Below are 24,080 nucleotides of genomic sequence, written 5' to 3' on the forward strand. Positions count from 1 at the left end.
ATCTCATTGACTAAAGAGCTTGAGATGGAGTTATATACAATGTATGTACAATACTATTAATTTAAGTGTACACCAAATTCTGGATATTATCATCAGCACAAGACAAGAAACTGAGTTATATATACAACATTAGTTAACTAGTGTACAGCAAAGTTCTCAATTATAATCAATATTATATATATGTTATCAGTCGATAACACGTAATTAGCAAATCGGATGTTATTTTTTCAGGTACTGATGAAGCCAGAAAAAGTGTGATTTTTACAGTGTTTAGGTAATTTACACGCTAATTAAGTTTAATTAAATATAAGTACAAATAGAAAAGAAATGAAAAGTTTGTAACACTCCATTAATTTGAGTGTTAATGCTGTGAGAAAATCTAAAATACACTTACACTTACACTGTACGTGACATATTGAATTGTTTAACACATAATTGATCATATTAGTAGTTTGTTGTTTAACCGATAATTGATTATAAATTTCCAACCAATTAAGAATTTTACAAAGAACAACAATATGTAGTTGTTGAAATATTTGTGAAACACATTTGTATTGCATTGACCAGAGGAACCTATAAAACATTTAGGTGACCATTACTGGGTATATTTGCAGGGAATTCTATTCCTGTTGTAGACCCCTACCCTCAGTTAAGCAAGCAACTGCTTTCTGAGTACATATTAATTATTTACAATATATGCATACAATAAATTACTATCCTAGTATGGTTCACAATATAAATTGTATCATAGTGAAATCTGCTAGGAAGTGTAGTCCAGAAGAGAGGATTTTTTGAAGAATTTGCACTGCAACTTCATTCTGGCCCTTCCCGGACACCTAGAGGATCAACACCCCTACAAGTAGTTACCTCAGAACCCCTTATAGCTAGCTGTACATGTCTAACACAAACTTTTACAAATATCTGACAACCAGTTTTTTCAGAGATTTTATGAAGGGCATACAGGATAGTGTAGGTCAGGTAACTAGCTCAAGCTAGCAGGAAATGTCCCTTTAGCCACCGTGAGAAATTGTTAGTTTGAGGCCATGATATATCTTTCATTCCTCCATCCTATTACACATCTGATATGCAACAGAGAAATATGTACTATTTTCCTAATTACAATATATCTTGTATTCGGATGAAAATATAGAGGCCTATAGTGAAAACTATACTGGTGAAGTTTAAAAAAAAAATTCAAACACCGAAAGATTTATTGCAATACTTCTATCTATATCCGTATGTCTATTACAATACAATGTGTTATCAAAGATGCTATATTTATGATGTTATGGTGAATATTATGGAATAAGATGCAGTTTTAATGGCATGGGATCATACCTTTTAGCACTATATGCTTAATGTAATAAAACAGTTATGGCACTTAAATGCTTCTATTGAAATATTGATACATAAACTAGAAAATGTCTGTAAACAAGTAAACATCAATCCGGTGCTGCCACTTGACACCCAGAAACCCAGTTTGGTGAGGATCACATCAGCAATTCCTGAGATTAGCTATAGTTATATTGCATCGGGATCAGACGGGACAAGATGGGCATAAAAAGGGCCATAATTGTTTAACATAATATTATGATACTGATATTTGTATTTGTTCATGTGACTTTTCTTCTAGCTCAGATTATGTCATATGTCTTAGAAGTAAAGTTATAATGCAACCACCACAGTAGAAACCCTCATAAACCTCTTTTCCCTCGACACAAGAGGTCATCTAAGGTCAGATTCAGAAATTCTTTGACAAAAAAGTTAAAACTAATTCCATGTAAAACTAATAGATGGTGCATTCCTGTAATGACGAAAGATCCTGCAAATAATGCAGAAAGTCTCAGATGATTAAAAGGCAAATGTCAGCCAAGAGATTTTGACATTTAATAATCTGTTGTAGAGAGATTAAGTCACTGACGACACACACAGGATCAGGGAGCGTGTAGCTATATATAGGTAAACATTTAGACAATAACAAAATGTCACACCAAACAGGTGCAACACGTCAGTGTACTCGTATTTTTGTTTGATGCATAAATCAATGACGATAGAAACAGGAAGTACATTTATACATACCAGATATTTGTATACTTTAATAAATATTAAATAGTTGTAAACGATGTTTAGAATTCTAATGAAAGTCATCATTTGAGGTTCATGAAGCATATAAAATATGTATTCTATAAAGTTTGATGATCAGACTAGACTAAAATTCCAACCAATCAAAGGCTGTAGTCACACACACATATATATCAATGTGCAGCCATCTTTGATGAGCAATGACAAAAGATTGACTGATCTAATTGTGGGCAGCTCAGGAAGGCGGTCAGAAAAGTATCCAGACAACTTTATAGCTACACAGCTCTCAGTCTGAATACAAAGTGGATACAGAAAGTTTGAAATTAGACTTCTGATTTCTGTTCCTCTATGATACACTAATCTGTACCTCTATAATACACTAATCTGTACCTCTATAATACACTAATCTGTACCTCTATAATACACTAATCTGTACCTCTATGATACACTAATCTTTACCTCTATAATACACTAATCTGTACCTCTATGATACACTAATCTGTACCTCTATGATACACTAATCTGTACATCTATGATACACTAATCTGTACCTCTATAATACACTAATCTGTACCTCTATAATACACTAATCTGTACCTCTATGATACACTAATCTGTACCTCTATGATACACTAATCTGTACCTCTATGATACACTAATCTGTACCTCTATGATACACTAATCTGTTCCTCTATGATACACTAATCCGTACCTCTATGATACACTTATCTGTACCTCTATGATACACTAATCTGTTCCTCTATGATACACTAATCCGTACCTCTATGATACACTTATCTGTACCTCTATGATACATATACCTCCATGATACACAGCAGTACTGCAGTGTATCATACAGGAGCAGAAAAGTCTTATTTCATTTAGACTATGAATGTTTCATGGTTCTCAAATTTCTCTTTGCCCCATAATTCAGGATTTAAGAACCTAATGGTACCAAAGCTACGGAAGAGTAATCGGGCCTACATTAAAACATTAATTATTTCTATTTTAAGTACTGAATTTAATCTGTAAATTTTACATTTTAACCTGTACAACAAGAGAATACATAAATTGAACAATAGCACTACACTTTTAACTCAATGACTTAAAGGTAGAAATGTAGACCCCTGAAAAAGTACAGTTAGACCAGGTGGCCGGGAAGGGTAACCTCCTGCGTTCTATATGTACACCTCCGTCAAAGTTCAGGAGAATGGAGCTTGGAAATGAAGAAGATAATGTGAGACTTCATGACAATGAAACCATTATAAGGTATAAGATCTAGAGTATGGTGTTGACTTAAAGCTTTTCTAAAATGTCCAGGTGTGGAAAAGCTGTTCCTTATTGTAGTGTCAGGAGGTCAGGGGTCATGGTATTCAACTACAATTCACAAAGGAGGAGTATGAGAAGTACAATATTATAATATATGGAAGGAGAAAGTCATACTTAAAGTACACGTACATTAGCCATGAAATGTAGATTTGGTACTCTGACCTATATATAAATGTACCAAAACCTGGAGTTTAGAGGGTATGCTATTTATAGAGTCACAGTTGAACTTACCATTGCTAGGAGCTGAGTTAGCGTGGTATAGTTGAGGTTTTGTTCTTCAGACCGTTTATTGTTCATACCGAAGGCCACACTACATTTTTTACATAAGGGTTTATGCTCCACAATGTTCTGTTGATTTTCCTGGGCGTAACTTGTTTTCCTAGTTACCTCCCTTTCACACAAATTACACATCTTGTATCCTCGCCACTTCGGAAAGTGACCAAATTTATGGCCCTCTTTAATATATCCACCAGACGACTTATGCAAATTGCAGCGATTTTGCTTATCAATATTTGTCTCCTTGGAGATACAAATATTTAGTTCCGGGAAATGAATGACCCTCGTAGATACGCGTTTTTTACTCTGCTGCTGTTTAACACTGGGGACCATCGGTGTGTTGGTATACCTTGAGACTGGATCTTCCAAAGCCTCAATCCCTCTTTCATCTGAAGGAATGTAGTGCTTACTTCCTAGACAGCATCCCATGATTATTAGCCAATCAAAAGAAAGTTAACAAATCCAAGATAAACAAATCAATCACCAAGATTTAGCCATCTTAACATGAAAACCAAATTAAGATTTTTCAAAATTCCAGTTCTTGTACAGATACTAAGGAATTTTGATAGTAAATCCGCAAGTAATTGATTTTAAAAGCACAATTTTTTTTAAATATTACGACACAATCCTTCATTTCATTAGGTAGTATGTCTTCGCAAAAACAGTCTGAACCCAATATCTTCCTTGTCCTTCAGAAAAAGTTGTCTTTACAAGTTGAAAATTTACAATTTATATTATATTTTTAACTAGTGGTCAGAAAGAAATGTCAAAGGAATCAATTTTACAATGTATCCGAGAATTACTTCATGAAGTGAAGAATATTTTTAATACTGTCAGGATGTAGGACACATTTCACAGGACATCTTATCCACTGATCAAAATCACAGCAATTAAGTCACAAATTTCTCCTGTTTGGTACAGATATCCATGCAGTTGTATAACGTACACTCACAAACTGTAGGTCCAGAATGTATATATATATATATATATATATATACACTACAAGTAACAAAAGCTTAATGCCCTTTGCTGTATCCAAATTTTGTGAGAATAAAGAAACTAAATTGAAAGTAGTTCATTGACTTGATGAAATATGGTATGCACTAACAACGTTCCTGACACCTAAAGGTACAGACGGTGATTACCGACACAGGTAAATGTATCCATGTAAATATCAAACTCTCTACTTGTTAGACTGGCGACAATGTCTCCATTGAAGATCCCTCATCAAGGTTAAATTGTCTGCTTAAATATCAAATTCCCTTAAAGTTTGATTGGACCCAACATCTCTGTTTTCTGTAAAAATCCATCACATACAGCAAACATCACCCAATATATCTCCAAATTCTTTGAGAGACGACTCGCTGGCCTAATTAGGTAGGTAGATGGTACACCTACCTATACCTGATAAAAATACCTTGTTCATTACAGGTATTCCATACAGGTAAGACCGCTGCTCACCTGGCGACCGAAAAAGGCTTCAGAACACAACAGAGATTAATGTATACAAGGTAAACTCGAGAGAGCTGGATTAATAAATATTTGTAGAGATAACAAATGAGTAAGATGATTCTCCTGGCCATTACCATGGAAACGGATTAATGATCATGGTAATATGAGTATACCAGTGTATGTGATACTGTGCCTTTTATAGAGGACAATGAATATACCCTATGTGCGTATTTTTCATTCCATGTCTAGGACTGAATGAATGATATGAATGCAGATTACAAAATATGATGCAAAACTAAATTCCAAGATGGCTCTGCATAAAAGGTAGGTTGCATGGGAGTGGCAATATATGGTAAAGGGATGGGCAGGGATCAAGGTACAGGTAAGGGCAGGGAGGGACAGGGAGGGACAGAGAGGGACAGAGGGACAGAAAGGGACAGAGAGGAACACGTAAGAACAGAAAGGGACAGGGAGGGACAGGGAGGGGAGAGAGGGACAAGTAAGGACAGAGAGGAGCACGTAAGGACAGGGAGGGGCAGAGAGGGACAGGTAAGGACAGAGAGGGACAAGTGAGGACAGAAAGGGACAGGGATGGGCAGGGATCGAGGGACAGGTAAGGACAGGGAGGGGCAGGGAGGGACAGGTAAGGCCAGAGAGGGACAGAAAGGGAAGGTAAGGACAGAAAGGGACAGGTACGGACAGAGGGACAGAAAGGGACAGGTAAGGACAGAGAGGTTTGGTTTGTTTGGTTTGGTTTGTTTTTGTTTAACGTCCTATTAACAGCCAGGGTCATTTAAGGACGTGCCAGGTTTTGGAGGTGGAGGAAAGCCGGAGTACCCGAAGAAAAACCACCGGCCTACAGTCAGTACCTGGCAACTGCCCCACGTAGGTTTCGAACCCGCAACCCAGAGGTGGAGGGCTAGTGTTAAAGTGTCGGGACACCTTAACCACTCGGCCACCGCCGCCCCGAGGACAGAGAGGGACAGGTAAGGACAGAGAGGGACAAGTAAGGACAGAGAGGGATAGGGAGGGACAGGGAGGAACAGGGAGGAACAGGTCAGGACAGAAAGGGACAGAGAGGGACAGGTAAGGACAGAGAGGGACAGGGAGGGGCAGGGAGGGACAGGTAAGGACAGAAAGGGACAGAGAGGGACAGGTAAGGACAGAGAGGGACAGCAGGGAGGGGCAGAGAGGAACAGCTAATGACAGGGAGGGACAGGGATGGACAGAAAGAGACAGGGATGGACAGTGAGGAACAAGTAAGGGTCAGGGAGGGGCAGGGAGGGGCAGGAAGGGGCAGGTAAGGACAGAGAGGGACAGGTAAGGACAGGGAGGGACAGAGGGGACAGAAGGGGCAGGTAAGGACAGAGAGGGGCAGGGAGGATCAGGTAGATTAGGGTGGGCCAGGAGGGGGCAGGCAGGGAGGGACAGAGGGGGCAGAGAGGGACATGTAAGGACAAGGAGGAACAGGGAGGGGCAGGGAGGAACAGTTAAATTAGGGTGGGGCAGGAGGTGGCAGGGAGGGACAGAGGGGGACAGGGAGGAACAGGAAGGGGCAGAAAGGGACAGTGCGAGGGCTGCTTGTAGGGGACAATTGATATTGGTGTTGGATATATTTGTGAATTATTATGCATTTAACACTTGAAGGAGGGAGGCCATGGTTCCAACAACTAAGCTGAATTGTTAAATAATTTTTCTTTACTGTATCAAATTGACAGAAATACATCATATAATGAATTGGAAAAACTATCATGTATGCATGTCAACTAAAAATACCACTCATGATAAAAGCTTGCATCCAATATCCCTGAAGGTTAAATTATTGCAATACAAGGCATTTTCTTGATTTCAATTCCCTTCTCCAGGGATTGAACACTGGACTCAGGTTGTCTTCCCTAGAGATGAACCCTGGACCTCTGACTGTCTTCCCCAGAGATCAAACCCTGGACCTCTGACTGTTTTCCCCAGAGATCAAACCCTGGACCTCCGGCTGTCTTCTCTAGAGATCAAACCCTGGACCTCTGGCTGTCTTCCCTCGAGATCAAACCCTGGACCTCTGACTGTTTTCCCCAGAGATCAAACCCTGGACCTCCGGCTGTCTTCTCTAGAGATTGAACCCTCCCCTGCGAGATGATATTCATGAGTTCATGAATGTTCATGAATCATTCATGAACTTTCAAGAATACTGTAAGTTTTTGATTCATGAAAAAATGTTCATGAATATTCATCAAATACCTCTCATGAACTCTTCATGAACTTTTATGAATAATTTTACAAATTCATTAAGATTCATGATAATTCATCGTATGTGATTATGAACTATTCATGAACTTTCATGCATAGATGATATTCATTAAAATTCATCAAAATGAATGAAATAGTAAGAACAGTTGATAATGAATTTTGAAGAACTTTAATGAATGAGAATATTATGTGATTATGAACTATTCATGAATTTTCATGCATTGATGATATTCATTAAAATTCATCAAAATGAATAAAATAGTAATGAATTTTGAAGAACTTTAATGAATGAGAATTTGACCTTAAAATTGAACATTTTCTTGAATAAAAAAATACCTTACATTTTAAATTGAATAACAAACTTAATATCTAAAAAGTTTTAAATTTAATTCCATGTCTATATTACAATTTTGATGTTGGCTTAAAGAAGAATAAGGAAACAATAAGAAAACTTCAAATTTCCCGCCAACTTTTTCCCGCCCAAAAACTTCTAGCAGGAGAGTTCCAATACATGGCAGCCATGAGGCTTTTCTCACAGAGATGAAAAACATGTTATTTTACAAATGAAGGCAAGTATTTATCTTTCATACCTGTTTCATGATCAATACAACACTACCAGGAAATGAAATATTCAACTCTGGAAATATGTCAACCTGTTTATAGGTAAGAATTAACTTAAAATCAATCACCATGCATGTGACCTAAATTTAGTGCACATAATATTCAAATAGCTTTGGCATTTCTTAAATTGCATTGCCCATTTAACTAAATTGTTCAAACACACATCATATGTGCAATGAGAATTAATGCAATAATGAAAATAAATCACTCTTATCTGAAGAATATTAAAAGGATTTTCCATCCAAATGATTGTGTAAATATACTCATTTCAAGCAGTTATGAATTTTGAAACAAGTGATGGATCCATTTGAATGCAATTTTTAATGGAAGGACTACAAGGATATCGTCAAACATGCATAGTGATACAGTTCATGACAAACTTTGATGAAATTAAGTGGTAAAATGCATGCAAATTCATTTTCTAAATAAGTTCATAACTCATGAATTAATCATGAATTATCATGAATAGAATAGTTCATGAATATTCATGAAACATGATGATTTTATGAATGAAAATCTTGATTTCAGGATTAATGAATGTTCATGAAATATTTCATTCATGAACATTCATCATAGTTTTAAGTTCATGAATATTCATGAAGGGTTCATGAATGTTCATGAATATTTCATTCATGAGTATTCATCATAGTTTTAAGTTCATGAATATTCATGAAGGGTTCATGAATGTTCATGAATATTTCATTCATGAGTATTCATGTTGGTTTTAAGTTCATGAATATTCATGAAGGGTTCATGAATGTTCATGAATATTTCATTCATGAGTATTCATCATAGTTTTAAGTTCATGAATATTTATGAAGGGTTCATGAATGTTCATGAATATTTCATTCATGAGTATTCATCATATTTTTAAGTTCATGAATATTCATGAAGGATTCATGAATTATCATGTATGGAAATGTTCATGAACATTCATGAACTATGATGATTTCATGAATCCAAAACTTTTTGATATAATTCATGAATGTTCATGAACATAATTTCAAAAAAATATTCATGAAGTTTTAAGTTCATGAATTTCATGAAAATGTTCATGAACAAATCAAGAATATTCATGAACTAAGTTCATGAATAATTCATGAACTATTCATGAATGTTCATGAATTATTCATAATCGCTGTCTTCCCTAGAGATCAAACCTTGGACCTCTGTCTCTCTTCCCTAGAGATCAAACCCTGGACCTCTGGCTGTCTTCCCTAGAGATCAAACCCTGGACCTCCGGCTGTCTTCCCTCAGAGATCAAACCCTGGACCTCTGGCTGTCTTCCCTAGAGATCAAACCCTGGACCTCTAGCTGTCTTCCCTAGAGATCAAACCCTGGACCTCCGGCTGTCTTCCCTAGAGATCAAACCCTGGACGTCTGGCTCTCTTCCCTAGAGATCAAACCCTGGACCTCCAGCTGTCTTCCCCAGAGATCAAACCCTGGCCCTCTAACTGTCTTCCCTAGAGATCAAACCCTGGACCTCTGGCTGTCTTCCCTAGAGATCAAACCCTGGACCTCTGGCTCTCTTCCCTAGAGATCAAACCCTGGCCCTCTAACTGTCTTCCCTAGAGATCAAACCCTGGACCTCTGGCTGTCTTCGATCCCTAGAGATCAAACCCTGGACCTCCGGCTGTCTTCCCTAGAGATCAAACCCTGGACCTCTGGCTGTCTTCTCTAGAGATCAAACCCTGGACCTCTGGCTGTCTTCCCTAGAGATCAAACCCTGGACCTCTGACTGTCTTCCCTAGAGATCAAACCCGGGACCTCTGACTGTCTTCCCTAGAGATCAAACCCTGGACCTCTGGCTGTCTTCCCTAGAGATCAAACCCTGGACCTCCGGCTGTCTTCCCTAGAGATCCAACCCTGGACCTCTGACTGTCTTCCCTAGAGATCAAACCCGGGACCTCTGACTGTCTTCCCTAGAGATCAAATCCTGGACCTCTGGCTGTCTTCCCTAGAGATCAAACCATGGACCTCTGACTGTCTTCCCTAGAGATCAAACCATGGACCTCTGACTGTCTTCCCTAGAGATCAAACCCGGGACCTCTGGCTGTATTCCCTAGAGATCAAACCCTGGACCTCTGGCTGTCCCTGAGATCAAACCCTGGACCTCCGGCTGTCTTCCCTACAGATCAAATCCTGGACCTCTGACTGTCTTCCCCCTTGATCAAACCCTGGACCTCCAGCTGTCTTTCCTAGAGATCGAACCCTGGACCTCCAGCTGTCTTCCCTAGAGATCAAACCCTGGACCTCTGACTGTTTTCCCCAGAGATCAAACCCTGGACCTCCAGCTGTCTTCCCTAGAGATCAAACCCTGGACCTCTGGCTGTCTTCCCTAGAGATCAAACCCTGGACCTCTGGCTGTCTTCCCTAGAGATCAAACCCTGGACCTCCGGCTGTATTCCCTAGAGATCAAACCCTGGACCTCTGGCTGTCTTCCCTACAGATCAAATCCTGGACCTCTGTCTTCCCCAAGGATCAAACCCTGGACCTCCAGCTGTCTTTCCTAGAGATCGAACCCTGGACCTCCAGCTGTCTTCCCTAGAGATCAAACCCTGGACCTCTGACTGTTTTCCCCAGAGATCAAACCCTGGACCTCCGGCTGTCTTCTCTAGAGATCAAACCCTGGACCTCTGGCTGTCTTCCCTCGAGATCAAACCCTGGACCTCTGACTGTTTTCCCCAGAGATCAAACCCTGGACCTCCGGCTGTCTTCTCTAGAGATTGAACCCTGGACCTCCGGCTGTCTTCTCTAGAGATTGAACCCTGGACCTCCAGATGTCTTCCCTAGAGATCAAACCTTGGACCTCTGTCTCTCTTCCCTAGAGATCAAACCCTGGACCTCTGGCTGTCTTCCCCAAGGATCAAACCCTGGACCTCTGGCTGTCTTCCCTAGAGATCAAACCCTGGACCTCTAGCTGTCTTCCCTAGAGATCAAACCCTGGACCTCCTGCTGTCTTCCCCAGAGATCAAACCCTGGCCCTCTAACTGTCTTCCCTAGAGATCAAACCCTGGACCTCTGGCTGTCTTCCCTAGAGATCAAACCCTGGCCCTCTAACTGTCTTCCCTAGAGATCAAACCCTGGACCTCTGGCTGTCTTCGATCCCTAGAGATCAAACCCTGGACCTCCGGCTGTCTTCCCTAGAGATCGAACCCTGGACCTCTGGCTGTCTTCTCTAGAGATCAAACCCTGGACCTCTGGCTGTCTTCCCTAGAGATCAAACCCTGGACCTCTGACTGTCTTCCCTAGAGATCAAACCCGGGACCTCTGGCTGTCTTCCCTAGAGATCGAACCCTGGACATCTGGCTGTCTTCCCTAGAGATCAAACCCGGGACCTCTGGCTGTATTCCCTAGAGATCAAACCCTGGACCTCCGGCTGTCTTCCCTACAGATCAAATCCTGGACCTCTGACTGTCTTCCCCAAAGATCAAACCCTGGACCTCTGGCCGTCTTCCCTACAGATCAAACCCTGGACCTCTGGCTCTCTTCCCTAGAGATCAAACCCTGGCCCTCTAACTGTCTTCCCTAGAGATCAAACCCTGGACCTCAAGCTGTCTTCCATAGAGATCAAACCCTGGACCTCTGGCTGTCTTCCCTAGAGATCAAACCCTGGACCTCTGGCTGTCTTCCCCAAGGATCAAACCCCAGACCTCTGACTGTTTTCCCTAGAGATCAAACCCTGGACCTCTGACTGTCTTCCCTAGAGATCAAACCCTGGACCTCTGGCTGTCTTCCCCAAGGATCAAACCCCAGACCTCTGACTGTCTTCCCTAGAGATCAAACCCCAGACCTCTGGCTGTCTTCCCTAGAGATCAAACCCTGGACCTCTGACTGTCTTCCCTAGAGATCAAACCATGGACCTCTGGCTGTCTTCCCTAGAGATCAAACCCTGGACCTCCGGCTGTCTTCCCTAGAGATCAAACCCTGGACCTCCGGCTGTCTTCCTTAGAGATCAAACCCTGGACCTCTGGCTGTCTTCCCTCGAGATCAAACCCTGGACCTCTGGCTGTCTTCCCTAGAGATCAAACCCTGGACCTCTGACTGTTTTCCCTAGAGATCAAACCCTGGACCTCTGGCTGTCCCTTAGATCAAACCCTGGACCTCTGGCTGTCTTCCCTTGGGATCAAACCCTGGACCTCTGGCTCTCTTCCCTCAGAGATCAAACCCTGGACCTCTGGCTGTCTTCCCTAGAAATCAAACCCTGGACCTCTGACTGTCTTCCCTAGAGATCAAACCCTGGACCTCTGACTGCCTTCCCTAGAGATCAAACCCTGGACCTCTGGCTGTCTTCCCTCAGAGATCAAACCCTGGACCTCTGACTGTCTTCCCTAAAGATCAAACCCTGGACCTCTGGCTGTCTTCCCTCAGAGATCAAACCCTGGACCTCTGACTGTCTTCCCTAGAGATCAAACCCTGGACCTCTGACTGTCCCTTAGATCAAACCCTGGACCTCTGACTGTCTTCCCTAAAGATCAAACCCTGGACCTCTGGCTGTCTTCCCTACAGATCAAACCCTGGATCTCTGACTGTCTTCCCTACAGATCAAACCCTGGACCTCTGACTGTCCCTTAGATCAAACCCTGGACCTCTGGCTGTCTTCCCTCAGAGATCAAACCCTGGACCTCTGGCTGTCTTCCCTAGAGATCAAACCCTGGACCTCTGGCTGTCCCTTAGATCAAACCCTGGACCTCTGACTGTCTTCCCTAGAGATCAAATCCTGGACCTCTGGCTGTCTTCCCTCAGAGATCAAACCCTGGACCTCTGACTGTCTTCCCTAGAGATCAAACCCTGGACCTCTGACTGTCTTCCCTACAGATCAAACCCTGGACCTCTGGCTGTCTTCCCTACAGATCAAACCCTGGACCTCTGACTGTCTTCCCTACAGATCAAACCCTGGACCTCTGACTGTCCCTTAGATCAAACCCTGGACCTCTGGCTGTCTTCCCTCAGAGATCAAACCCTGGACCTCTGGCTGTCTTCCCTACAGATCAAATCCTGAGTCTCTAGCTTTCTAGTATTATGCCTACCACTCAATGCAAGCTACTGGTAAAAGATATGATTCGATATATGACATGACAATCATTTGACGCAGGCAAATTTCATATGCCTCTATATCCACATCTATAACATGGAAATCACATGTATCTGACAGGGGGGATTTTGTTTTAGTTCTTCTGGTTAAAGTTTTCCAAGACCATTGTTTTGACGATAATATCTTTAAATTTTGTAAGATGTATCGATGAAGACAAGTAGTTAGTTCCTTCATCTGTCACGTTTTGGAAGATACACCGTCTTCCTGTTCTAGGGTGATCCACTCGATACACATAAAAATAGCAGCTAGCTCTAAACCTGTTAATTTTAAGGATTGATTGTCAATTTTGTTGCTTGCATGGACTGATGAAGGGAAGTGAACCTCGTGCAAATGAAGTGAACTGCGAAGCAGTTCATGTACCATTTGCACGAGGTTCACTTCCCTTCATCAGTCCATGCAAGCAACAAAATTGACAATCAATCCTTATATTTACGTTAACCAAATTTAAAACTTCGCCACCAGATTGCAAAATTCGGTCGCAACAGTGTGACGTAAGTGCGTCACTTTGTAACATTGTTTTACTTATCGTACATGTGTGCACAGTAGTGGAACTGCAGGCAGTCAACTATTCTAGTCGCCAAGGCAACGCAAAATATAGTGCCATACACGTTTTGATTATTACGATGTTGATACACATAGATACGATATTTTCAAGGTGAAATATTCATTTATAATAAATATTTATGATATTGTATAATAAAAACTTAGTAATACCTATATAAATACGAATTTAAAGTGCAGTGTTGACAGTATAGTATGTGTGTGATTTGGTCACTCGAGACACAGGGACTCGGTTAAAAAAAATGATGTGATGCAGTCTAATAGCCGGGATATTCAGAGCTCGAGAAAAAGTGTAACAATGTGGATTTTAGTCGCAGGTTAGCTGGTGATGTACAAGGTGTTCTTGAAATATTGGATTTCATTGTCGCACTGGAGTTTTGGGATGTAAATTCTGATAATAGTAAGTAAAGAAACATTGATTTGAAAATTGGCGGTATTCGACGGCCGGAAACTTGTGTCCTCCATATGTTTAGATTGAGTCAAATAACGACAATAATGTGTCCCTGTTCTCGATATAGCATACTTCTGCTGCCAGTCTGTTTTGTGTTGTTAAATAGTGTTTAAATTGAGGTTTATTTTCTGTGACCACTGAAATGGTATTAAGCATGGCATTCGAGATACAGCTAACGTTAGACCTACTGCGCTACGTAGGTCATGAGCTCGGTGCTATCGAGAGTGTCAGTGTTCTGTCAGATCCTGTTTTCTAAACTGTCTGCATTATACTGGCATTTTTATTAGCACATAAAACGGCTATTTCACTTGTGTTCATATATGTTTATAACAATGTTACACAATTCACAAAGTGAAAGTGTATTTAAGTCTGAGGCGGTACAGAACTCGATCGCCATTGTAAACTCAGTGAATGTATTCACACGCCGGCAAGAAAGTGATTCGTCTCTCAGAACAGAAGCACGCCACCCAAAATCTTCAACGGGAAATGAAGTGATCTGAGTTTACTATGTTCATTGAGGCGGAGCGAAGTGAAAATGTAAATATATAATAATACATGTTCTTCTGTTCCTACATTTCAGTTCCTTTAAAGGAATGTTCTCTAAACCCAGGCAGTACATTGCACATTTACAAAAAGAAGAAAAAAAGATTTTACAAAAGGGAGCTTATTTTCTAAACTGTCCATGTGTCTGCCATCTTGGATAATTTTGTCATAAAATACTTCATATTTCTGAACTTACAAATTTCCATTTATATGTATTAAATATATATTAAATATCTTTAAAAAGTGAAAGATTGTGTAAATGTCTGAATACATCTGACTACCTGACAGATATGCCAGACCATATTAGGACAGAGTATTATTTGAACAGCCAACCAACTGATGACAGATGTACATGTAGTCTAAAAGGGGAATTATATGTATACCGTATACATATACAAAAATAAAATTTCAACATGAATAATTCTAACCTAAATTTGACATGTACAGTACTTTTTATTAACAGGTGATGCATAGCTTTGATAGAAAAATATTTAGATACAAAGTAAATATTTTGGTTTATCTAAATCGTATCTAAGAATAACTTCTATAAACTTAATGCATCCAAGCATTAATTCAGTTCAAGTAAACTCTGGTATTATGCTATCTCTCTTAAAGTAACAGGGTCTTCAACATTCAGGTGAAAAATATATGTCCAGTTTTCAGGGAAACAACTCCAAGTTAAACAAATTATGAATTCAAAAAATACCTTACATTCAGTTTTGTTTTCACTGTCATAATCGTAATTAAGGATATATTGACAGATGTTTTTTCTGCTAACTCATTATTATTTTACTGATTATATATACATGTATGTATAATTACCTATACATGTACTACCGATTTTCAGCATACAAAAATCTCTGGTGTAATATTCAAGATAAAAGAATGTTTCATACGTTTTTTTTTTAATTTCACATTATAATATAGATGTATTTATATCAATCAAAATGTAGAATTTGTTTGTGAGGACATTTCATAGATCTGATGCTTTTGAGAGACCTTGAACTGTCAATACTTTCAAATGAAAAGATAGAGTGGAAGCATTAAATAAACTACTACATGTACATGTAGCTATATAGTACATTAACAAAATTGTACTGAAATTTTTCAGCGAAATATGTATTACACCTGGTGACGTACATTATATCTCTGTACGTAGAATTGTATAGAACATTACCTTAAGTGGTAGGTATATATATAGGTATATGTACTGATAGGTACAGTGGTGGAACTCAGGTGTTAGATTTGTCGGTAGATACATATCAACTATATATAAATAAATACCTGAGAATTGATGTTTTTACTTTTTAATTCAAAACCTGTGTGTGAATTTGAAGTACAGTCGAACTTCATTTATCGCAAACTCTCGATAAACTAAAGACCATGTTTAAATCAGGTGGTTGGGTGTCACAGTGGTAATAGCTAGACGTGAAAAGATCCCGGCAACCTGCCTGTCCACTTGGGTTTTCCCCTGTTACTCTGGTCTCCTCCAACAGTTAAATCTCTCGCGTGGTTCCATGCAGGCCAACAAGAGTGATTATATAAGTTAATATAACATTTTTCACAATTGTTGTAAAATAAATAAAGTTTAAATTTTAACTTGAAAAAAAAAATCAGTTCTGACTGCTTAAGCTTCATTCAGTTCTGACAAAATTAGATAAATAATGAACCTGTTCAAGTGATACAAAATTATGCTTCAGAAAAAAACCACAAGTTTGATCTATATACATGTATCAAGAGTCGATATAGGTAAATCTTGACAAAGTGCAAACACGTATGCCTGGCATATCCAATGTAAGGCAGATACATTACAATGACGAACAGAGGCACATCTATAATTGAGAAAAATGATAGTATTTCATTTAATTCAATGTTAATTGATCATTAAACTTTCTTCATTCCATAAATGATGATTGTTCTAGTGCTAAGCAGAGGCCATTGTGTACACCCCAAACCAGCTAGTACCCATTTGATTTGTGACGCAAATCTACGCGAGACCTAAATATTGAGGTATGTGCATGATTATGTATCTCATCTAAATGAAAAACTATTATATATATGCCTATTATTTGCATAGCAAATAACCATGTAATAAATGAAAAATAGTGTACAAAACCTGTTGTGTTTACCAAAGTGCTACTGTAAATAAAGGTCTATATATATATTGTATTAATGTTAGTCAAATTAGGTCAGAACATCAACATGTGACGTCTGCTTTTAAATTCAAAGTAATTTTATAATCCTAATATCTAAAACTTATTTGACACCTTCAAAATTACCCATCACTTACTGGGACACCAGTGGATTGTTTTGACTGGACCTGAATGCTAATCGCGTCACTCACCACGACCAGCGACTTAGCTTGATCCTTTCAACTTTACTGGGGCACCTGGCATGACTTTGTGTGAGGGTACACATTTACATGTAACATCATATGTTAAGCAATAATTAGTCTGGTTGCGAGTCATCAAAATGCTTAGTTTTACAATACACAGACAATTTTTAGCTCACCTGGTCTGAAGGACTGTCCGAAGGTTTGGAGCATTATTGGGTAAAGAAGGTCTAATTATGGGCCAGGAGAAAAGGGCCCCAATAGGGAAAATATAGCAAAAAATCCTTTTTCAAGAATGACAGGCTTTGGTTAACCTGTATTTTGAACCATTGTTGGGAGAGGCAGTTCAATGGTAAGAAAAATACAGATTTGAAATATAACTTAATATTAGTATTTTGCCATAATCACTGAAATATCCAGGGGAGCAATGCAGGCCATCTGGGCATTTTGTTTTAGTTTGTCATATAGTGTGTCATCAGACTATACTGATCATATATATATGGTTCTAATGCATTGTTAGGGCCTGAAGTGAAAATTGTAGCTCTCTAATAGTCAAACCATGATTGATCACAGAAAGTTTCTGTGTTATATCAAATTACGATCACTCACAGAAAATGTCCATGTTATGGTCAAACCATGATCAATCAGAGAAAATGTCCATGTTAAGGTCAAATAATGATATATCATAGAAAATGTCCATGTTATGGTCAAACCATGATCAATCAGAGAAAATGTCCATGTTATGGTCAAATCATGATCAATCATAGAAAATGTCCATGTTATGGTCAAACCATGATCAATCAGAGAAAATGTCCATGTTATGGTCAAATCATGATCAATCATAGAAAATGTCCATGTTATGGTCAAACCATGATCAATCAGAGAAAATGTCCATATTATGGTCAAATCATGATCAATCATAGAAAATGTCCATGTTATGGTCAAATCATGATCACTATGATCAATCATAGAAAATGTCCATGTTGTAGTCAAACCATGATCAATCATAGAAATCCTAACTATTTATTGATAGTCAGAGGTAAAACAACCAATCATCGATTTATTTGATTAATCAGAATAATACTAATATTTGTACACTATCGATAACTTGCCACACCACTTTTTCAAATGTTTTGACCTCCGAACACACATCAACCTAGGTTCAATCTTAAAAGAAGACTCTCCTGTAGCTTGCACTTGTATAATGGTTAACAGCACTGAATGTAACAGTGAGCCTCTCAGGGATGTAAGCTTCCTCGGGATCGAACCCACCAGTATACATACTCTTACTACTCTACCTCTCGAGCTAAAGGGAAACTCATCCTGGCGTGAAGCAAGAAGGGAGCAGAATCACTTTGTACACTATTTACAATTAAAACCTGCTACAACTCATGGGCTAAAAGTTACATGGCCTCTAACACAAAGATGTTCAGAATTTCTCTGTGTCTTTTGTTATAATTATATACCATTGTCTGTAAAAGACATCCCCATGACTAAGTTTACCTACAACTCATGGGCCAATAGTTATATATCACCACTGTCCTATTAATACACCCAGAAAATAATGACAGCCTCTCTTACAGTGGTATACATGGCCTCTAACACAGAGAGATACTCGGAACCTCTCTGTGTTTTCTGTTTATATACGAGTGTCTGTAGAAGACATCCCCATGACTAAGTTTACCTAGCTAGTGTTGACAGAGTTAGGTCCCATCTGCTTGGAATTCTGACAGGCATATATACAAAACCAAGCTGTTGTATACTGCAGTTGAGTAGGAGACTTCTGACAGGCATACATACAAAACAAAGCTGTTGTATACTACAGTTGAGTAGGAGGACTGTTCCTCAGGTGTATTTAAATACTGGTAGCGTAGCTAGTTACAACTTTTGGTAGAAGTCGTCACAGCAAAATTTACTGACATCAGATTCAGACTAAGATTAACATTGATTTTCCATCAAGTTATCAATAAATTTTCTTCAATTAATATAACATTATCATATATATCATACCTATTGTAACAACTGATCATGAAGTCACCTAATTAAGATCCTACTGTAAGCAGCAACAACATCAGAGGTGTATCCGCAATATCAGTATAATTATAGAAAATATTCTATTAATCTTCATTTTGTAGACAGGAGATCACTCATTTTCTAATCTTAACAGGGGAGATCACTCTGTCATCATCTAACCTGTACAGGGGAGATCACTCTGTCATCATCTAACCTGTACAGGGGAGATCACTCTGGCATCATCTTACCTGTACAGGGGAGATCACTCTGTCATCATCTAACCTGTACAGGGGAGATCACTCTGTCATCATCTAACCTGTACAGGGGAGATCACTCTGTCATCATCTAACCTGTACAGGGGAGATCACTCCGTCAATATCTAACCTGTACAGGGGAGATCACTCTGTCATCATCTAACATGTACAGGGGAGATCACTCTGTCATCATCTAACCTGTACAGGGGAGATCACTCTGTCATCATCTTACCTGTATATGGGAGATCACTCTGTCATCATCTAACCTGTACAGGGGAGATCACTCTGTCATCATCTTACCTGTATATGGGAGATCACTCTATCATCATCTGTACAGGGGAGATCACTCTGTCATCGTTTAACCTGTACAGGGGAGATCACTCCGTCAATATCTAACCTGTAAAGGGGGGATCACTCTGTCATCATCTAACATGTACAGGGGAGATCACTCTGTCATCATCTAACCTGTATATGGGAGATCACTCTGTCATCATCTTACCTTTACAAGTGAAATCACTCTGTCATCATCTAACCTGTACAGGGGAGATCACTCTGTCATCAACTTACCTTTACAAGGGAAATCACTCTGTCATCATCCGACACCTAAAAGGGAGATTACGCTGTCATCATTTAACCTCTAAAGGGGAGATCACTCTGTCATCATCTAACCTGTACAGGGGAGATCACTCTGTCATCATCTTACCGGTACAGGGGAGATCACTCTGTCATCATCTTACCTGTACATGGGAGATCACTCTGTCATCATCTAATCTGTACAGGGAAAATCATAATAACTGTCGTTTTCTTAAATTACAGGGGAGGTTACTCTTTCATTGTCTAACCTGAATAGGGGACATCACTCTGTCACTATCTATCCTTTCAGGGGAGATCACTCTGTCATTAACCTGTACAGGGGAGATCAATTTTCCGTAGCTCATAGTTTAAGGCCTCAGTTTCAAGTCTGAGAGCTATATGTGCATCTTGCCTGCAGGATTCATGAAGTTTGTTTGCTATTGACAAAATAAAGAACTCATTTATATCAAACCTGCAAAGGGAAGACCACTCTGACAGCGTATCATCCACAAAAAGGAAAATATCCTTTCATATACATATCTGACAAGGAAAATCATCCTGTCATGTGCAGGGGAAATTACTATCATCAACTGATATGTACAGGGGAGATCACTCTATAATAACATGCAGGCCTCAGACCACAATTAATTTCCCTCTTTGTTCTACTAAAGAACAAGGGCCCAATGGGCCCAAATCGCTCACCTGCAATGCAGTGATCTTTTCATATATGGATCCTGCAGTTATTTGAAAGCATGCTACAGGACCAATATAATGTCTCTCTGCACTTTGGCTTTTCACTAAAAGTCATTTAAAGATTTAAGCATACTTGATCGACGTGACCTTGAATGAAGGTCAAGGTCATTCATTTGAACAAACTTGGTAGCCCTTCACCCCAGCATGCTACAGAGCCAATATCAACTCCCTGGGACTCTTGGTAATTGAGAAGAAGTTGTTTAAAGATTTTAGCCTTTTTGACCCCTGTGACCTTGAATGAAGGTCAAGGTCATTCATTTGAACAAACTTGGTAGCCCTTTACCCCAGCATGCTACAGACCCAATATCAACTCTCTGGGACTCTTGGTTATTGAGAAGAAGTCGTTTAAAGATTTTAGCCTTTTTGACTCCTGTGACCTTGAATGAAAGTCAAGGTCATTCATTTGAACAAACTTGGTAGCCCTTCACCCCAGCATGCTACAGGCCAAATATTAGGTCTCTGGGACTCTTGGTTATTGAGAAGAATTTGTTTAAAGATTTTAGCCTTTTTGACTCCTGTGACCTTGAATGAAAGTCAAGGTCATTCATTTGAACAAACTTGGTAGCTCTTTACCCCAGCATGCTACAGGCCAAATATTAGGTCTCTGGGACAGTTGGTTATCGAGAAGAAGTCGTTTAAAGATTTTAGCCTTTTTGGCCCCTGTGACCTTGAATGAAAGTCAAGGCCATTCATTTGAACAAACTAGGTAGCCCTTCATCCCAGCATGCTACAGACCCAATATCAACTCCCTGGGACTGTTGGTTATTGAGAAGAAGTCGTTTGAAGATTTTAGCCTTTTTGACCCCTGTGACCTTGAATGAAGGTCAAGGTCATTCATTTGAACAAACTTGGTAGCCCTTCATCCCAGCATGCTACAGGCCAAATATTAGGTCTCTGGGACTCTTGGTTATTGAGAAGAAGTCGTTTAAAGATTTTAGCCTTTTTGACTCCTGTGACCTTGAATGAAAGTCAAGGTCATTCATTTGAACAAACTTGGTAGCCCTTCACCCCAGCATGCTACAGACCCAATATCAACTCCCTGGGACTCTTGGTTATTGAGAAGAAGTTGTTTAAAGATTTTAGCCTTTTTGACCCCTGTGACCTTGAATGAAGGTCAAGGTCATTCATTTGAACAAACTTGGTAGCCCTTCACCCGAGCATGCTACAGACCCAATATCAACTCCCTGGGCCTCTTGGTTATTGAGAAGAAGTCGTTTAAAGATTTTAGCCTTTTTGACTCCTGTGACCTTGAATGAAAGTCAAGGTCATTCATTTGAACAAACTTGGTAGCCCTTCACCCCAGCATGCTACAGACCCAATATCAACTCTCTGGGACTCTTGGTTATTGAGAAGAAGTCGTTTAAAGATTTTAGCCTTTTTGACTCCTGTGACCTTGAATGAAAGTCAAGGTCATTCATTTGAACAAACTTGGTAGCCCTTCACCCCAGCATGCTACAGGCCAAATATTAGGTCTCTGGGACTCTTGGTTATTGAGAAGAATTTGTTTAAAGATTTTAGCCTTTTTGACTCCTGTGACCTTGAATGAAAGTCAAGGTCATTCATTTGAACAAACTTGGTAGCTCTTTACCCCAGCATGCTACAGGCCAAATATTAGGTCTCTGGGACAGTTGGTTATCGAGAAGAAGTCGTTTAAAGATTTTAGCCTTTTTGGCCCCTGTGACCTTGAATGAAAGTCAAGGCCATTCATTTGAACAAACTAGGTAGCCCTTCATCCCAGCATGCTACAGACCCAATATCAACTCCCTGGGACTGTTGGTTATTGAGAAGAAGTCGTTTGAAGATTTTAGCCTTTTTGACCCCTGTGACCTTGAATGAAGGTCAAGGTCATTCATTTGAACAGACTTGGTAGCCCTTCATCCCAGCATGCTACAGGCCAAATATTAGGTCTCTGGGACTCTTGGTTATTGAGAAGAAGTCGTTTAAAGATTTTAGCCTTTTTGACTCCTGTGACCTTGAATGAAAGTCAAGGTCATTCATTTGAACAACTTGGTAGCCCTTCACCCCAGCATGCTACAGACCCAATATCAACTCCCTGGGACTCTTGGTTATTGAGAAGAAGTTGTTTAAAGATTTTAGCCTTTTTGACTCCTGTGACCTTGAATGAAGGTCAAGGTCATTCATTTGAACAAACTTGGTAGCCCTTCACCCGAGCATGCTACAGACCCAATATCAACTCCCTGGGACTCTTGGTTATTGAGAAGAAGTCGTTTAAAGATTTTAGCCTTTTTGACTCCTGTGACCTTGAATGAAAGTCAAGGTCATTCATTTGAACAAACTTGGTAGCCCTTCACCCCAGCATGCTACAGACCCAATATCAAGTCCCTGGGACTCTTGGTTATTGAGAAGAAGTCGTTTAAAGATTTTAGCCTTTTTGACTCCTGTGACCTTGAATGAAGGTCAAGGTCATTCATTTGAACAAACTTGGTAGCCCTTCACCCCAGCATGCTACAGACCCAATATCAAGTCCCTGGGTCTTTTGGCTATTTAGAAGAAGTCGTCTAATTTTTTTTTAGCCTTTTTGACTCCCGTGACCTTGAATGAAAGTCAAGGTCATTCATTTGAACAAACTTGGTAGCCCTTTACCCCAGCATGCTACAGACCCAATATCAACTCCCTGGGACTGTTGGTTGTTGAGAAGAAGTCGTTTGAAGATTTTAGCCTTTTTGACTCCTGTGACCTTGAATGAAGGTCAAGGTCATTCATTTGAACAAACTTGGTAGCCCTTCACCCCAGCATGCTACAGGCCCAATATTAGGTCTCTAGGCCTTTTGGTTATTGAGAAGAAGTTGCTTGAATGGAAAGTTGACGCCGGACGGACGGCCAGACGGCCGGACGGCCGGACGACGGACGGACGACGGACGCCGCGCCACGGCATAAGCTCACTTGCCCTTCGGGCAGGTGAGCTAAAAATTGAAATTAAAATATTTCAGAATTTTGCAAAAAATCTTGTTTTCACATCACATTGTAGAACTATTCAAGCTGAACATACAGTGAGCTGAAAAGTACCTCATGACCGGCATTTAAGAAAGATATTTATATTTAAGTGTAACCACCCCACTATATTGTGTGAAAATCCGGAAAATCACAAAATATTACTATTATAACTCCTTGTGTCCTGCCACACAAACAAACATGGAAATGGTGTCAAAACAAAATTCTGTCACTAGATTAAATATTGCACTATAAATCTATGCTAAAATTATGCCCATATCTGTAACAGCTAAGTCAGGAAAAAATATTTAGCAACAGTCCTGAAATTTCAACATGTACTACATTCGTGTACTATGACCCAGAAGTATAATTGTGGTCTGAGGCCACACGATGTGTACAGGGGAGATCTAGATCACTCTATCATTAACTGATGCACAGGGGAGATCACTCTATAATAACAAGATGTGTACAGGGGAGATCACTCTATCATAACAAGATTGTACAGGGGAGATCACTCTATCATTAACTGATGCACAGGGGAGATCACTC

At 39.8% G+C, this 24,080-nt stretch overlaps 1 protein-coding gene across 3 annotated transcripts in view; it reads right to left on the reverse strand.

The window, feature by feature from the left end:
• The window catches only part of LOC117317566 (inositol-trisphosphate 3-kinase homolog), an 80,375-nt gene that overhangs the window by 28,854 nt on the left and 27,441 nt on the right, over window positions 1-24,080 (reverse strand). For 2 of the 3 annotated variants that reach the window (XR_004530197.1, XM_033872396.1), the window contains exon 1: window positions 3,643-4,180. The exons of the other annotated variant lie outside the window; for it this stretch is intronic. Coding sequence is in view for 1 of the 2 variants with exons in the window: in XM_033872396.1 (XP_033728287.1) it covers window positions 3,643-4,116 (474 nt within the window). In the remaining variant the exon portion in view is untranslated. Of the gene's footprint in view, window positions 1-3,642; window positions 4,181-24,080 lie in introns of those variants that run through there. 3 annotated transcript variants of the gene reach the window in all.

Source organism: Pecten maximus, chromosome 19 (genome assembly GCF_902652985.1).
Source record: "Pecten maximus chromosome 19, xPecMax1.1, whole genome shotgun sequence".
NCBI classification, from domain to species: Eukaryota; Metazoa; Mollusca; class Bivalvia; order Pectinida; family Pectinidae; genus Pecten; species Pecten maximus.